This window comes from Pelecanus crispus, chromosome 12 (genome assembly GCF_030463565.1).
Source record: "Pelecanus crispus isolate bPelCri1 chromosome 12, bPelCri1.pri, whole genome shotgun sequence".
In the NCBI taxonomy this organism is placed as follows: domain Eukaryota; kingdom Metazoa; phylum Chordata; class Aves; order Pelecaniformes; family Pelecanidae; genus Pelecanus; species Pelecanus crispus.
The window spans coordinates 22589767-22608036 of record NC_134654.1 but is presented as its reverse complement, the minus strand read 5'-3'; the positions used below and the strand labels follow the sequence as shown (position 1 = coordinate 22608036).

The 18270-nt window shown below is 39.7% G+C and overlaps 1 protein-coding gene across 4 annotated transcripts in view; it reads left to right on the top strand.

The window, feature by feature from the left end:
• The first annotated feature begins 8255 nt into the window (after positions 1 to 8255).
• MBTD1 (mbt domain containing 1) overlaps positions 8256 to 18270 on the top strand; it is a 31720-nt gene continuing 21705 nt past the window's right edge. For 2 of the 4 annotated variants that reach the window (XM_075720268.1, XM_075720267.1), the window contains exons 1-6: positions 8256 to 8457; positions 9591 to 9730; positions 10589 to 10703; positions 10797 to 10882; positions 17300 to 17417; positions 18069 to 18203. In XM_075720268.1, the coding sequence (XP_075576383.1) occupies positions 8304 to 8457; positions 9591 to 9730; positions 10589 to 10703; positions 10797 to 10882; positions 17300 to 17417; positions 18069 to 18203 (748 nt within the window). In that variant the 5' untranslated portion in view covers positions 8256 to 8303. The remainder of the gene's footprint in view (positions 8458 to 9590; positions 9731 to 10588; positions 10704 to 10796; positions 10883 to 17299; positions 17418 to 18068; positions 18204 to 18270) is intronic. The other 2 variants (XM_009485738.2, XM_075720269.1) reach the window with 2 other exon arrangements.

Genomic DNA, 18270 nt, shown 5'->3' with positions numbered 1-18270 from the left:
CCGCGGCTGGGCCGCTCCATTGCGCGCCGGGAGGGGTCCCGCGCCCCGCGTGACAACAGCCGCCCCTCACCGGCGGCCCGGCGGCCGCCCCGCGCGTGCCGCCATCCAACGAAAGGCAAAAAGAGCCGCGGCGGGGCTGCCTTTATCCCCCAGCCTCTGGCCTGGCGCCGAGCGCCCCCCCCTCCGTTTCTGAATGGTTTCCCCCAGGGGGGGTACGGCGAGCGAGGAAGCCCCAAACAGCTGGGAGCCCAATGAGGGCGCGCGGTGGGCCGGGCGCCGCGCCTGCGCAGGGGCGCTATGCTAATGTTGTTGATGTTCCGGCGCTGGGAGTTGGGTTTCTTTCTCCGGCTGAGTGAGAGGCTGAACTTTGCAGGCCGCCTCCTGCCCCGCCGGGCCCGGCCCCTCGCAGGGGGAGGCGGCAGGCGGAGGGGGCCGAGCCGAGGGGAGGGGGCAGAGGCAGCGGGCGTCTCCTGCCCATGAGGGCCTGATGGAAAACACAAAGGACCTGGTGAGTAGCACAGCGCGGGGGAGGCTGCAGCCGCGGCGGGGGCTGCCCCGCTGAGGGGGCGAGCGGGGGCCCCGGTGCCTGAGGGGAGCGGCGGGCGGCGGGGTTGGGGGGCTGGGGGCTGAGCAGCCCCCCTGGCTGCCTGTGCCGGGGGAGGCCGGCCGCCGCACCTGTGTGAGGGGAGCAGCCCCGGCACCCTGCGGCTTCTGGGGGGGCGGCGCGGCTCGGCGGGGGGCGTGCCCGCCCGCGGCGGGGGGCTCCGCCGGGGGGCTCCGCCGGGGGGCGCGGAGCGGGGCCGGCTTCGGGCCGGCGTTCCGAGCGCTGTCGCGAAAAGTTTCATTGCGGGCAGCCCCGCGGAGCCTCGCCGCGCCGCGGAGCGGGGGCAGCCCGAGGCGCAGGGGCCCCCGGCGGCGGGGGGGCTGTGGGGGGGCGCCGGCAGCGGCGCGGAGCCGAGCCTGTCACCGGGGGGAGCCGCGGGCACGTGGAGGCGGGCAGCGGCGGCTCCCCCTTTGTTGTGATCCCGGCCGCTGGCCGAGCCCTGCGCTCCCCCCCCTTCCCGGGCTGTGCTGGGGTCGGGTTGAGGTGCGTTTGGGTTTTTTTTTTTTTTTCCCCCTTCCTCCCCTTCTTCTTCCTGCCGGCAGTCAGGATCGGTAGTAAAAAGTAAAAAGTTTCCGATCATCTCGTACCGAGCGATGCGGGCGTACTCGGGTCCGCGTTCCCATAGGGCTCCACTGAAGTGCTGCGTTTTCAGTAACTTCCTCTTGCAGCTAAAGCCTTTACGGTTTAGCTTTCCAGTCGTGCTCATTTTAAGTGCTGTAGAGTATTCTTTAATATTAGCACTTCAAAAGATTTGGATTCTTTGCATCCAGTTCCCCCCTCCACATAATTTTTATGACTGTTTATATTGTGACTTTGTTCTTAATGTGAAGAGCAGTAAACCCGTGAAACCAGTTTCAGGTTGTTTCTGGAAATGTTTTAAAGTGTAACAATTTCTGTCCGGTGTGACTTTAAAAAAAAAAAAAAATCCTACTGCAAAGCATATGCTGATTATGGTAGAAACTACTGCGTGTGAAAAAGTAATTAATTTTAAAATAACTATTTAAAATGTGGGTGGCAGCCCTTGTGATTTTTTTCACATGTAACACCAGTTAAAACTGAAAGCTGCAGGGCAGTCTTCTGTATTTTAAATGAAGATTATTTTGCAGGTTTGAGAACCTGTATTTACTTATTTGCTTGTTGTATTCTTTTATAACAGTCTGATTTTGACTTGAATGGAATGAAAAGGCTATGAGAGAGTCTAATCTGGAACACTAAACGGGAACTAAAGCAATATATCCCTTTAAAACAAAGCAATCAAACTTGGTAGGCTAGGTCAAGTCTTTACTCGTTGCTTCTGCCTAGGGATCATTTTGAGGAAGTGTGTAATGTAAGCTATAGGGAAACATAGCAGAGGTATATACTCTCCTATATGGAAGTTACTGTTTATGCCACAAGAATAGTTTAGGTGTTGTTCTTGAGAGTGTGTAGCTTTGTGCATGTGCAAAAGGATTGTAGAGTGAAAGTAAGAATTTGCTTTGTTTTGGTTCCCTAAAGTGCTGGATGACTGTGGCAGTAGTGAAAATATGTACAAAAGTTCGCTCTCGTTGGCTTTCATTTCTCTTACCTTCTAAAATTTGATTTAATTTTGCAAGGCTTTTGATACCTTCTGCAAACTACTACTGCATACCTTCATTTCTCAGGTAAGTCAGCACATTCTGGGCATGTGTGATATTTTGCTGAATCTGGCTCTGAGCACATGGAATGAATTCAGGTGTTGAAGACTTTGGTTTTGGGTTGGTGTTGGGTTTTTTGGGGTGTTTTTTTTTACATTTAAATTGATTTTTTTTTTTTAATGGTAACATAGTGTTTAAAGTGAAATATTTGCCTCTTCCAGATTCTCCTGTAAGGGCTTTGTAGAAACATAATGGAGTTTGTAACAGATTTTCAGTTTTCTCAAAACTCAGATATTTCACGTATTAATCATCACACACCCCCTCCAAAATTGCCTGCTAATTTGATATATTTTTTTATGAAAGAGTCTCCCCTCTTGTGTGAAACCCCCTGGGGAAGAGGCTATGGACAAAACCATTGGCAAACAGCAGAAACTGGCTTCAGACAAAATGCTGTCATACATAGCAAATGAAGAGACAGGAAAAAACATTTCTGTAATTTTCCAGCAGAGATTTTACTTATAATAAGAGTGGAAGGCACATTTCCAGATAGAGGTGAGTTGCTTATATAAAAAAGTTAAGTTTGGTTGGTTCTGATTTCCAGGAATCCCAAGATGTTTAGCTTTGGGGGTTTTTTGTTTGTTTGTTTTTAATGAAAGCTGAAAGTATGTTCTCTTTAAATTGGTACCATGTTTGAATTTTCTTTTTTTGTCATGCTATGAGGCACAATTAGACTTCAGTTCCACAGGGGGCAAGCTAGTATTACTACAGTAAATTATTTTGGCCAGCTTACATTCGGAAGAGTTGTAATAAATTAGTTCCATTGTCTTTTTTCCTTAATGCTAACATCCAGAGCTAAAACTAAGCTTGTAGCATAACACATTAATGAACTTTTGAAAACAAAAAGCTGTGCATCAAATTTAATACCAACTTGGAAATATACTATGGGAAATGCACGATCTGTTAAGGATATGTGATTAAAGTAAATGTCTCTTGTCACAGACCCTTGGCTTGAAGGTTGTGGTGACCTCATTGCTGACCTTGGCCCCAAATACCATCTGTCTATACTTCTGTCACGTTTCTGGGGGTTAGATCTGTGTATGGAAAGTGATGCCTATCTGTATAGGTGCTGGTAGGCCTTTAAGCTACAGCTCTTGTACTCCAAGCTGTAAATTGCTACCTTTCTGAATTAAAGCACCAAATTGGTTCAGTAGTAATAACAACCATTTTGAGTGGTTTGAAACCTTTCTGTGACTGTTCTGGATCATCCTCCTTTGGCCAGGATGCACTTATTTGGGGGCAAGAAGTTTGGTTACTTAATCATGGGGTATTTTTTGTAGCAAGTTTTCACCTTCAAAACATTGTCTCGTGAATTTTGCCAATACTCTAGCATAGTCTTCATCAAGACACTAAAGCAATTTCCTGAGTAAGTATTTGATGTCTAATTAACATTAAATAGTTTTGTTTTGGGTTTTGGCCATGCATTGTTCACCCTTCGTGACCAGCTTTTTACGCTGAAAGAGTAGCTGTTACGTTCAAAGAATGTATGCTATAATGTGCTGACCAAATTCAACTGTATGTATATTATACTATATCTTAAGAGAGTGAGAAACTAGTTCTTTTTCATATTTGTTTAGAGTTGCCGTCCTACTTTTAGGGAAACCGGTTACCTTGACTATATTCTGTTATCGTACCATTTGCCTTGTGTAATGGTTAATTAAGAGTATTTCTGAAAAATACATTGTTGCCAAGTACTCACAGGGAGGAGAGGAAGAACAGGAAAATGGGAAGTTGGGCAGAATAAGAAAGCAGTTCTTAAGAGTTCCTTTCTCCACCCATCCCTTCAATAAAGAAAAGTATGCAAGAAAACCCCCAAGCAAATAGTCGCACAGGCTTATTTGCCAGTCCGGCTTACCCTAGACTTTTTCTGTTGAGGAACCAGTAATCTCATTAGGAAAACAAGATTTAGCCAGTATGCCTAAAAGTTTGTCTTGTTCTTTTGTTTGTGCATTGCTTCTGCTTAATGTACTAGTAGACTCTTTCTTAGTGGTGGAGTTACTTAAGCTACTGCTCTTTTGGTATTAACCAGCTACAAGGTTCTAAGTTCTACAGTAAGCCAGACTCTTACTCAAAGCATGTTTTGCAGATAGGCAGGATACTATTCCATCATTTCTTAGAAGGTGAAGAACACTGATCTCATTCAGTTTTGAGGAAAAGACAACCTCCTCAGCATGATTTTTAGTGTTAAATCCAGATTCTAAGAATAGGAAACTTTTTTTTTCTTGTATGCCTATGTTGTGAAACGTGGATTGATCTTACTATGGCTGTAATTCTGAGATCAAGCTACTGCTGCTGTTAGTTGCTGGTAGCTTTTTTGGCTGAAGGACTGCATTCTCATGGACAGCACCTCAAAATTCAGTGCAAACACCGTGCAGGGTAATAAGCTGTTCTTTCTGAGGCTTCCATTCATAGAGGTCCTGTAGCTACCGTGGTTAGGTGCTTTTTGGTCAGACAGACAAGATATTGCTGGTCAGCTGATAAGGCACACTGCTGCTCGATCACTTGCAAGAACTTGCTGCGGTTCCCAAAGCAGCTGCTTTATCTCAGTTATGGTTCTGTTTGAGGCATACATTGTCATTTTTGTAAGGATGCCATTTTTGACCTTTGAGTTCAGAGTTGTACCCCAACTTTCTTCTGTTTCAGATGTTAGACAGGGTTTGCAAAAGAATATGACCTCTAAGTTTTGCAGGAAGGGTTAGCAGAGATTCCACATGTGGTTCGTTTGTTTCTGTAAATGCTGTCTCTCAACATGGGTTAAAAAGAACCTTAGTGGTGTTTATTATCAAAATAGAAATGTTTTGATCTGCTCTAGCAAAATTCCAGCATAGGTATTTGCATATCATCTTCTCTAACTTCCATGTACTTCTGCACACAAAGTACTTTCTATTTTTTTTGTTGCAAAACCGTACCTTTTCCAAGTCTCACAAAACATATTTTGAGTAGTTTTCCCAGAATTACAGTCCAGATAACAACTATAAATTAACATTAAGAACATCCTACATAAATTATCTGGCAAACGTGGTCATCTTCTGGCAAAAGCTTGGACAAAAATGTTTTATAAAAACTACAGTATCATTTTAAAACAATAAGCAAAGCTGCTGTTTTGAATCGCTCATAACTTGAACTGGGACGGTTTGGCCAAATATAAAGTAAATGGAAAGTTGATATATGAGGCTTGTTTTGACAGTGTAGCTAAACTCAACGAACTTGATGATTGCTATTTAGGAACCCATATAGCGCTGAAGAATGATTTTCTTAGTAGAGGGCCCAACTTTCCATATAGAAAGTGGGAATATTTTCTTTCTCATCTGTGGATATTTTGGCAAAGAGAGCTTGGCAGTGATATTGAGGTTCTAAATATATGTGATGCAAAAGAAGAACAAAAAAAAGAGCCAACTGCGCTATTGTGGTATCTGCAGTTGTAATCTTGCACCATGCTTCAACTTGCCTAGAGCAGCCTGTCTTCCCTTCCGTGCCACTGGTCCCTCATCTTGCCTCCAACCTCCCATTTCTTCTTTCACCTTCCCTTGCAGGGGAGCGGTGCTGGCTATGGAGTTTCTGTACTGTAGCATTGAGAGTTGGAGGGACTGGGAATGGGCTGCACTTCTCTTCCTTCCGAGCTGCTACAGCATTTCAGACATCTGCCAGCAAACTACTGGGCAAAGCAGAACTGCCGTGTGGCTCCAGAGTTCTCCAGTCTGGAATGGAAAAGGGATGTCCTGAGACTACCTTGTACTGCAGCCTCCACTAAAGTGTTGAAGTCCTCCTTTATGTGGGACAGGGCCCTAATCTCTTCGTGAAATCAGATCAGGTGACTTAGGGAGGGTGAGCGATTGAGAAAGGAGACCCTGCCCATGGGCTCTGAAACACCACTAGTACCTATCCGTAATACTAGAAGGCATCATGGTGTTCTGCTATTACTGTTGTGAATGGTTAATATGGTGTTGCATTTTATTTCTTAGTGGAGACTGTGGTCAAGGAAAGTTAAGTATTGTGAGGCATTAAGGAGTTTGTGAAATCTTGAGGAAGATGACTAGTCTTCGTGTTCTGATCTGTAAATTACTGGCAGTGTTCACAGAACACTGTATCCATGGCAACGTTGTGCTCAACTTCTGCCTTAATCTACCCACACGTGCACACACAAACAAATAACTGATCTTGCATCTTGTTGGCTAATAGCATCAGTAAGAGTGTACAGGTAAGACTTGTTACTGGTGCAGCTCAGGCCTAGGTTTTGTTCTGCCATCGCTCAGTGTTTCCTCTAATGATTGTGACTGTTACCCTAGCTGCGGCAGGCAGAGGTCAGCTCCTTCAAGGAGTTGTCAAGTTATGCCCTATCCTAAGTTTTGGTTGGTTTTAATAGAATTTTGAATTGTTGGCTGAGGAATGTGTGCATAATTAACATTACACTGACTTTTTTTTGTTTTGTTTCAGAGCTGCTTTAAGTGTTTTAAATTTGTTTACCTTGTTGCATAACCTTTTGCGCTTACTGGCTTTTGGGGTTTTTTGGGTTTTTTTTTTTAATTGGATGCTAGGATTGGGTCAGCATGGAAATCAGTTTTCCCTTTTAACTGTAAGGAAATCCTTCTATAATAGGATTTAGTCAGACTGCAAAGGAGAATAGAGAATATTATAATAAAAGGATAGCATGGCAGAAAAAGGCTCGGATGAGATCCAACAATAAAGATGTTCAGGCATATACTCTCTAGGAAAGGGATTTGGGGAATTACTGTGATGAAATCTTAAAGCTATGAATCCAAATGCAATTTAAGAAGGAAAAGTCCAATCACATATTATTTTTCTGTCTGCAATGACTTTTAAATAAAATAACTCTTGGAAAAGGAAGTAGGGGCAAAGGCTCTCGATATTTTTTTTTTTTTCTGTTTTCTTGGCTGTACTTCATTCTCCTAACTTGTGCTTCTATTGTAGAATTTGTCTTCTCTTTATCTGTTATTTCCTCTCAAACTTAGTGGATACTGTTAAGGATAATGGAAATACTTTGATTTTTTTTTTTAATCTTTTTTAGCTTAATGTGGGCAGCTCATGTAGCAGTAGCCTTGTTTCAGTAGAGCTGTGTAAGATAATTAATAAAGTGAAAATTGTTACTGTATTAAAGCGCATGTATTGGCTGTGCATCAGAAAAAAGACATCAGTTAATCTATTATTTATACTTCTTTAATGTCTTTGCTGAAAATTGCTTAACTGTTTTATGTGTTCTTCAAAATTGCATGTTTTTATTTGACCTCAGATTTTTTGGTTCTAGGAAAACTCTTATGTAACAAGTTTTTGTGTATGACAGTGGCAAATTAGTCACCTTTCTATCTTTTAGCATTCATACAGACCCGATTGCCATAGTAACTAAGCTCTTCATAATTGTTAATGTATTAATCCTCAGAACATCCCTGTGAGGTAGAGAGGTATTCCTGTTTCACACGTGAGAAACTGAATCATAGGGAAGCTGAGTGATTTATCCGTAACCCCACAAGCCAATGAGAGCAGGGCTATACTCTCATTTCTGTTCCTGTGGAATAAGTGCCCTCTTGGTTGAACTGTCTTTTCTCTGCCCAGCTTTCTCAAATGAATGAATTTTAGTGAAATTGGCTGCAGCCATCTGGAATGTGCTCATTTGCATATAAGATCTGTGTGGCTGTCATTATTCAGCACGTCAGGTTTAATGAACTCTGAAGACACCAAGAAAAAGAAATGTATGGACTGCTACTGTGTATTCTCAGTGGATTGTGAGATAGATTTTTCTTCCTGTATATCACAATACCAAAAATTGGCTAGTTTTGACTATACCAGTACTAATTTAATTGGCAATGTATGGCTCATATCTCTGCTGATAGAGCAGTTTAATACATCTACTTTTGAAGGCTGACTTTGACCTTTGAAACTTTTTAAGCTTGACTTTGAAATATTTGCATTCAGAATGCTCTGCTATTCTTTGGGTTTTTTGTTGTTTGTTTGTTTTTAATTTTTAGACAGAACATACTTCACGAGCAGAAAGGAAAAGACGTGATTCATTCGGGATGTTTGACGGTTATGATAGTTGTAGTGAGGACACCAGCAGCAGCTCCAGTTCAGATGAGAGTGAAGAGGAGGTTGCTCCTTTGCCATCCAGTCTCCCAATTATAAAGAACAATGGACAGGTTTATACTTATCCAGATGGCAAATCTGGCATGGGTAAGTATGTGGTGCATGGGTACGAAGAGTTTGATGTTTATATTTTTTTTAGCCTGTGCTGTCAGTTGTGAGGGTCCAATCCCAAATGTTGATCGTGATTGAAAAGGGACTGAAACAGCTGAAGGGTTGGTGTTGGTTTGTTTTGGAAGGGGGGAATTAGTTGGTTTTTGCTAAACTGAAATAAGATAGATTTTTGAATCCTGCTGTCAGGAAAGAAATAGCATGGGAATATCTGCCCTCCTATCAAACGTGCGTTGTGTATGTATGCACATGCATGTGTATGTTCTCATGTACATTGGTTTTATTCTTTGAGCTTTGAGGAAAATGTCAGTGTGTTCTCTCTACACTTGGGCATATATTCTCTCTACCCTTTATGTTATATATAGAATATATTAAAGTATGCTTCTTCCTATACTAGGAAAACTTCATTACTCCTACTGTATATAGTCTGTCAGTGTATACCTGTTCACTGCCCACTAGCTGTGAGCTAGAGTATACTGGAAAAAATAAAAAAAGGGAGGATTGCTTTTATCGTTGGGGAAAAAATACTTTAGCCAAAATCGTTAGTGATTAGCAAAGCTCCCTCTGGGTAGAATCTTGGTATTGCCTCATTGGCATAAGTTGCTCACAAACTCTTATGAACAGCTCAGTAGGTGATGCTGTCAACCTCTGAAGCTAGAAGAGAATATTGGTGGGCTAGGGTACATTTGGTATCCCAATTTATGATTCAGAAAAGAGATCTGGCTTTATTTCAGGTCGAAAGTATTAAATATTTAGAGTAAACAAAGATTGATAGGCCCAGATTTAAAGCAGACCTTTCCTTGAGAACTGTGAAAATGCAAAAATCAGCTTTGGCTGATTTAGCTGGGTCATTCACCTCTACCAGTGGTAAAATTAATAGGGAGCAGAAAGGAAGCACTCTTTTGCCAATGAACTTGAGGTTCTTGGTGTTTTACTGACATTTGTGGTGATGTTCTTAAGTTATTTTTCTGTGCAATTCTCTTCAGGGTCAAATGCTAAGAAACTGTTTGGTGGTGCCACCTACAGGACCTTCCTTATGTTGTCTTTGTTTGGAATTTTTACTGGGGTCTTTATTACACTCTTAACATCGGCTCTTTCTCTCCTCTGATTAGCTACATGCGAGATGTGTGGCATGGTTGGTGTCCGTGATGCTTTTTACTCTAAAACAAAACGCTTCTGCAGTGTGTCATGCTCTAGAAGCTATTCATCGAACTCCAAGAAGGCCAGCATTCTGGCCAGACTTCAGGTAGCGGTACAGACACCATTTTCTTTATATACTTATTATAGTCTGTGTGTGTAAAACATGTACATTTGTAAAACTTGCATGATGTTTTAAGATAAGTCAAGTTTCTTGACACATTAAAATTTTCGCATGAGTGATTTTGTAAGCCAAAACTCAAAACTGTATCAGTTGTGAACAAATTGCTTTGCTCAGCAGAGCAAATTCCAGAGAATACTGACTCCTTATTTCATTTCTGCTGCAGTGGCCCTTCTGCAAGAAAAAGATCAGGAAAAATCTTCACTCTGCATATGTAGTGACTTGTAATTCCATGTATCTCATACCCAAGATACTTTCTGGCTTTAGAGAGCATAAAGGTTTAGTTAGCATTGTTGTGTGTTGTTTTTGACGGTTTTCTTAACTATATAGATTTGCAAAACGGGTTTTGGTCTGTTCTCTTGAAATATTAATCAAATAATCATTAAGGTATGTTTGTAATATTCAAGAAAAGAGATAGAAATGTCAGGAAATATCATTATATCCTATCTCAAAATTATTGCAATAGATGCCAAGAAATTGCATTGATATAAATTAGATTAAAAGTTCTTCCTTTTGACCTGCTTTTAAAAGATATCTTTTTTTCAGGTAAACAACAATGAATCTATAATGCTGTTCAAGTTGGAATACTAGTACAAAAGTAATCTCTTGGACATTCTTTGCTACTGGTTTTTAAATTTATTTAATATTACATGTAGTTTTGTGATACTTAGTCAACTTCCATTCTGTGTTGTTCTAATTTTAGTTAAATGTACCAGAGAGATGCTACAGACCTATGGAAGTTTCCTGATGGGAGTTTGGAAAGACTGTATTTACTTAGCTTTTTTGTTTTAGGGTAAACCTCCGACAAAGAAGGCTAAAGTTCTACAAAAACAACCCTTAGTGGCTAAGTTAGCAGCATATGCTCAGTACCAAGCAACTTTACAAAACCAGGCAAAGACTAAAGCAGGTAATGGCCTATAAGCAGAGCTGAAACAAATTCTTGATAATATAAGATTTGTGGTTCATTAGCAGCTTCCTAAATAAAATAACTTTCTCTTAGCAGCTGTTCCTGTGGAAGGTTTCAGCTGGGGTAACTACATCAATAGCAATAGCTTTACAGCAGCTCCTGTTACCTGTTTTAAACACGTAAGTATTTTTCAATATGTGCTATCCTTTTGTTTGTGTGCATGAGAGAGAGTGAGTCCATGTTAACTCTTGAATTCATTTTTGCAAAACATTCATATTCAAATATGTTTCATGGCCTTGGACTGTTGTTGTGGTTTAACCCCAGCCAGCAACTAAGCACCCCACAGCTGCTTCACCCCTGGTGGGATGGGGGAGAGAATCAGAAGAGTAAAAGTGAGAAAACTCATGGGTTGAGTATAAAGACAGTTTAATAAGGAAAGCTAAAGCTGCATGCATGCAAGCAAAGCAAAACAAGGAATTCATTCACTACTTCCCACCAGCAGGCAGGTGTTCAGCCATCTCCAGGAAAGCAGGGCTCTATCACACGTAATGGTTACTTGGGGAGACAAACGCCATCACTCCGAGTATCCCCCCCTTCCTCCTTCTTCCCCCAGCTCTATACGCTGAGCATGATGCCATATGGTGTGGGATATCCCTTGGGTGAGTTGGGGTCAGCTGTCCTGGCTGTGTCCCCTCCCAGCATCTCGTGCCCCCCAGCCTGCTCGCTGGTGGGGTGGGGTGAGGAGCAGAAGAGGCCTTGACTCTGTGTAAGCGCTGCTCAGCAGTAACTAAAACATCCCTGTGTTGTTTCCAGCACAAATCCAAAACATAGCCCCATACTAGCTACTGTGAAGAAAATTAACTCTATCCCAGCCAAAACCAGCACAACTATGAAACTTACATTGTAAACTGTATTAGTATGACTACTTTTTAGATAGGTGTGTTTGTTTTTATCTGTCCTTTGAAACCATTCGGACACTATCAGTTACTCTCATCATACATTCTCTCATAAACAAAGAACAAAGTAAAAGGAGGACTCTTAAACACTTGTGAAGTTATTTGTCTCACATTCAAGGTGCAAAATCTTCAAATGCACTACTAAGTATCAAATCAACCAGGTCATGCAGTATTAGAAAAAGTTAAAGAGGGCTTTTTAGATTGAGTCAGGCTTTCTCCATTATGTTGAACTGATCTTTGGTTACATGTTTGGATTTGGGATTTTTTTTTTTCTTAGTTTTCAGTCAGATTCTCCCTGTCAGTTGTGCTGCCAGGTAGTGTAGAAATAGAGGAAAATGAAGGCTTTTTATAAATGTGAGATGAAAGAGGTTGGGTTTCTTTGTATGACAGTTACAAAAATTCCAAACAGAAAATCCTCAGTCATTACAGAATGTAATTAGGGGATGAGGAAAATACTTAGCAGCATCCATATTTAATGTGTTTGTTAAATTCCGATTATTAGATTTGGTTTAAAATATTGTCAGTACTTTCTGTCTCTTAAGTAAAAACTTTCTGACGGAACATGTTTTCTTTGCATACTTTTTTTTTTCTTTTGGGAAGCTGAAGTGTTCCATCTCTTATGAAAGTTATATTTTGCTCAGAATTATCTGATGAAAATTGCAATCGAAACAAACATTTTGTTTCGTGTAATTTGTCCATAAGGGAGAAGAGACATATTTTCTGTCCAGTTCTGGAATTCATGCTGAGCCCTGTCAACTTATAAATCAGTAGGAGCTGAGGGCTCTTGGCAGTTGGCACTTTCTGAATAGCACCCTTTATGCTCAGAGGCCTTAACTATTGCCCAGAACAGAGACTTGCATTAGTACAGCTTCGTGAATTTGTACCAAATTCCATGTGCTTAAGTAAGCGTGTTTGCACTTTGCTTTCACAGTTATGTACATGCTATAATAAGTAATTTCATAAGTACACATCAAAAAGTATTGTTTGATAACCTGGGCTGTGTTTTTATAACAGCAAATGCTTCATGATGTATGTCTTCCTTAATTAGGATACAGCTACAACAGTTAGGTCACTTGGTAAATTATGCTATAACATTCCATTTTAAAAGAAGTTATATCTTCCTTTCTTACAGCTTCATTCATTAAGTTGAGTGGTACACTGATAATGTGAACAGATACAATACTAATGTTCATATTTTACCTCGAAAATTTTCACAAGCTACGTGGCAACAGTGCTCCTAAGCCTGAATGCTGTTTCTTTTCTGTCCCCGTTTTCCTCTTTTTATACAAGTGAAATGCAACTCCTGCAGTCTCCTTTGGAGATTTCTGCTTCTTTGGTGGACATTACTTAGTGTTACAAGGGTGTGATTTAATTTAGTTTTACTGTTATTATTTCTTGGAAAAATGCATTCTTTAAACCAGTCAGAATCTGAAAACACATTAGTAGCCTCTTGTTAGATCCTTCTTTCCCTTTCCCACTCTCTGTTGATAATTAAAAGAAACAATACTCTTTTTTGTCTGTTTGGAAAGATTATTGCTATGTCTTCTGTGTGCTATATTGCTTTGATTTGTAAAAGTTTGTATTGGTTGATGTTTGTTTACCATCTGTATTATGGATTCCATGCACATGTTTTGTGTGTCCACAGGACTAAATATATAAAGCTTATTTTGTTCAAAACAGAAGTTTTTAATTGACAGTAAAATCATGACATATCTACCCTTAAATTTGTTATTAGATAAAATATGTATCTCATTATACTGTGTATATCTGTATGCATATTTGATAGGGAACATTGGGATCAATACTAAAGAAAATTTAAGGGAATTATGTAGGATTTGGCTTATTGATTTTTTTAAAATTTTTTAAAAAATAACCTGGCATACTTCAGTATTTCAGGTCTGATGTAATTTTCTCCGATCAGTGTTTTTTTTTTTTTTTTTTGCCTGGGGAGTTATTTCCTCTTCAATTAAAACAGTTACATTTCAGAATTAAAACACTTAAACCTTGAATTTCTCTCTATCTCTTTCTCTGTATGAGAAGAATTCACTTCAAAGTGTTTTGATGCCCTTAATGTGGCTTTTGTACTTCCCCGTTCCCTTCATTCCAGACAGTACTGAGTAACCCTAATGAAACTCACTAGCAATGCTACAACTATGCCCACTTTATAGTTCAGTAAACTGCAGTAGGGAAGCTGCTTTGCTTTATGTCATATAGGAAGCCTGTGACAAAGCTAGAATTACAGTTTATGCGCCTTACAGCTTTTTTTTTGTCAAATTGTGTTAATCAGACACACAGTAGTAGCTGATGCAAGGAGGAAAACTCTTAATTTAATGGTTTTAATATCGTGTTATAGCTTAGTAATGTACAATGTGCTCATTTCTAACCTGCATTCCAATTTCATTTTCTTCTAAACAGTTTTTACTTTTTTTCTATACTTGCTTTTATTAGCTGAAATCATTCCTAGAAATGAAAGCAAATACAGTGCTTTGAGTTGTTTGTCAGTACTACTTAACATACAATTAATAGTAATTATTCTTTTCCTGTCTGTTGCTAGTGAGATGCACATTTTCTGAAGCATTTTTTAGTCTTTCTTCCAGTTTAATTTTATTCTGAGCTGAAATACTTTCATTCTTTTGGTTTCTTTTGTGACTTAAGTATTTGCTCTAAGGGAACATTTCCAGGATTTTACACTAGGTGGCAGTGCTTTGCTTTGAACTTTTTATTTTAAACTGTTTTGCACGTTGTCTTCTGTGGCATTACCTTTAGTGTGGGTACTGTTCACACACAAGGTATCAGTGTAGTATCTTTACGCTTCAGGAATTGGTAGCATCGCTCTGCCATTAAAATCCTGATACAAGTTTCAAGTCTGAAATTGTGGTAATGTCAGTGCCATCCAAAACTTTTAGAAGCCAGTTATTTAACCCATGACATCTTTGTTCAGCTAGGCATGAAGTGTCCAAAAAACGGGTAGATGTGGCACTTTGGGACATGGTTTCGTCTAGTCTACCCTTGATTGGTTTAGTGTGGACTTGGTAGTGTAGGTTAATGGTTGGACTGGATGATCTTAAAGGTCTTTTCCAACCTAAACAATTCTGTGATTCTGTGTGGGGATACTTAGCCTTTAGGTGCCCCTGTCCAACAGCACCTTCCTGATTGCGACTTACCTTGCAGAGAAGGCAGCTACTGCTCACAGATAAACCTTCCCAAGTCATCTCCCGGAGCAGGAAGCGATGAACCAGATCTTCTTTGTTTGGGAGTGATGTGAAGTGGATCTCTTCATCATGAGTCTGAAAGGTAAATTTGTTCTTACCTGTAAATGATGGTTCTGCTAGTTCGCACTATGCCAATCCAGACTTCAGAGTTACCCTTCCAGCCAGCAGATGAATTAGACTTAACACTTACATAGTGCTTTGAGTTTTTCAAAGCACTGTGCAAAGATTGACTGATTAATCAGATGAAGACAGAGAAGACATGAAGGAAGATGGCTGTTATAGCCCTGGTTTATCCAGTCTTCCTCCTTTAAGAATATTCATAATGAGTGAAAAAGGAAAAGATGGTGCAGTATGCCAGGTATACTGTAAGCCATCACTTCAGGACAGTAATGTTATCTGGCATTTCAGTAGTGATGCTACACAGGATGGTGTCCTTCTTCTAAAGGGTGAGCCATATGGATTGGTGTAGGAGAACTAGCAGAACCAATATTTTCACAGACAAGGACAAATTTAACTTTCTGCTATTTCCCTCTATACCAATCCACATTCTAGAAATAAAAAACTGTGACATTTCCATTACTGGTTGATGTGAGGAGAAGTGTTTCGCTATACTTTTCTCTCTGAATCAACTGAATAGATGAGCAGGCAGTAAAATACCTGTCAATTAAGTGCAGCTGGATTATGAAATTATTCAACACTGCTATTTTTGCTTGTTTGGCCTCATTTGTATCTCTATACAAGGCAACGAGATTTACTAAAATATGCAGTTTGAAAAGTTTATTTCCCTAATCCAATTCAAAAAGCTACACGTCAATTTAGAGATGATAGCAAATGTGTAATAGGACTTGATTAAGAAGCTGTATCTGCCTGTTTTGTGTGTGAAAATAAGCCATCATCTTTCAAGTTGTTTTTTTTCTCTCTGTCTGCCAGATGGCAGAAAAGAGCTCTGCAGTCTAGACTGGTGTAGATGGGACATAGCAGAACACGAAGAGACCAGGCTTCAAGAATAAGAAACTGGCATACGTGCAATAACTTATTTTTCCTTTAATAGTTAAAACTAATTTTAAGTTTTCAATGCCTAGCCTCAAGTATTTCTACTAGTGAAGGGTATCCCTTTTTAAGATAAGTTTGGCTTTTAGTGCTGCTAGTTGGGTATTGCTGATTGTCAGCAAAATTCCAGTATTGTGATTTCCAATCATTCAGGGTTAATCCAACTTTCTTCACTTGTGGCTCTCGGCCAAAATTCTCTCAGGTTGGAGGCTATTCCCTCTGAGCTCTTAAGTTCTCTGTGTTTGCAAAGAGCTTTGTAAATGAGACATAGCCTTAGACTACTGTCTGCCCACTACAGTACAGAACCAGAGGATCCCTTCAATTGTCCCTGTGATACCTGGATATTCTCTGAACTGATAAGAATTTATTTTTCTAGGAACATCTTAGATTTGATATGACTGTTGTTCTAAAATACCCCAAATCTTTCCCTTCTTGGTGATCTCTAGTTTAACATAAACTGGGTGATTTTGTATTTTGTTACCAATGTAACTTCAGTTGAGTCACTTTTAAGGTTTTAGATTCTTCAGCACTGTGCATTTCTGATATCTCTACAAGACAATCTTTGACTATCTTTTCATGATGCTCTGTTCAACAAAATACTCTTAAGATAGGAAACTGTATGTGATTTTTATCTCCAGTTTCCCCAAATCCTTAATAGTTCATCAAGCTTTTATTTCTTTTTTGTTATTAACACAAGCCTTCAAGACAGTGTGAGGAATCTAGCTGTGCGTTCCCTTTTGGCATTCGTTAAAAAGGTGCTGCTCAGCCTTCTATTCTTTTTGCTTGCTTGATGGAATAATCACTTGCAGGGGACGTGAAAGCCTGTTCCTCTGAGAGGATGTGAACCAGTGGGTGATAAACCCCACCATAATAAATTGTCAGAATAGATTCAAGAAATAACTTTCAGGCATTTTTTTCAGGAACATTTCTGATTTGCAGAATATAAAGATTTTGATGTTTGTGGTACAGGTATGAATTTAAAGTACCATCATTTTCTTGCAAGTAGAATTGCAGAGGAATTGCTCTGTTCTCGCTAAAATCAGTAGCTTGCACCTGGTTGAAACATAGTAGAATAAAGCTGACCTGTGAGTATATGCAATTTGTGCTTGTGCTTTACAGATTTTTAAACTTGGAATCCTATAGTTTTTGCAGGAAATACACAGTAATAATTGTATACAATTACAATACTACACATAAGGTTCAAATCAAAACCAAACTAGGTTTTCGTAGAACAAATGTTTTCTAAACATATGCTTGTGTCTTATCCTGTATATTGATTGTTTTGTCTTTTAAAGTTGCTCATAAAACACTACTATAACAAAAAAAAATCATTTTCATGTGGTGAACTGGTGACTTCCCCCCCTACCTTAAATGATAGGCACCTATGGGGACATGCTGGGGTGATATCTCAGAAGGAGTGCGAGTGGAGGTTCCAAACACCGACTGCAGCCTACCTACCAAAGTCTTCTGGATAGCTGGAATTGTAAAATTAGCAGGTGAATATAATTTAGTTGAAATTATTAAAATAATCAAAATAACTGTGTGAAGGGAGCTAATAATTTAGTCAGTGGTCACCTGGTTAGTAAAATGTTGACACTGGTTAGGTTGTCAGAGCTGTGTCAAAGGGTTATATGTTTTAGCACTATCACTTTGTTACATTGTTTTACAGTGGCTTCAGTGCAGCTTGAGAATGCTCTTTTTTTTTTTAATAATGCCTCAGAGTACAATAAGAGCAGTGCAGATTGAGGAGATAGGAAATTGTATAGTAGCTAGCAAGTAAGCCTTGTTATATGAATCACTTTTCTTGGTTAAAAGTAAAGTTAAAAATTCAAGGTCACATAGCTAAGATATGAAAAAGCAGATACTGTGGATAATTTGTCCTCCTACATATAACTTCTAAAGGTTTATAGTTCAAGAATTTTAATTTTAATTAAAAATCAACTTACATGATAGCACTTTTATCAAAGTAGTCCATTCTGTGCATTAATAACAAGCAGCAATGTGACATAAGAATAATGTTCTATAAAAAGTTCTAGTCTAGAAAATCCAATGTACTATACATTATGAGTGGTAAAGAAATGTTAATAGATCTTTTATAATCTTGTTTAAATTTTGTCTTTTTTTTAAATGGGATTGCTTTCTTTCAGGCTACAATGCTCTGCTAAGATATGAAGGCTTCGAAAATGATTCAAGTCTTGACTTCTGGTGCAACGTTTGTGGGTCTGACATCCACCCGGTTGGTTGGTGTGCAACCAGTGGGAAGCCTCTAGTCCCTCCTCGAAGTATGTAAATAGTAGCCTCACTGATTGATATAAAAGTCTTTATTAAACTAAATTTGCTCATGGCTCA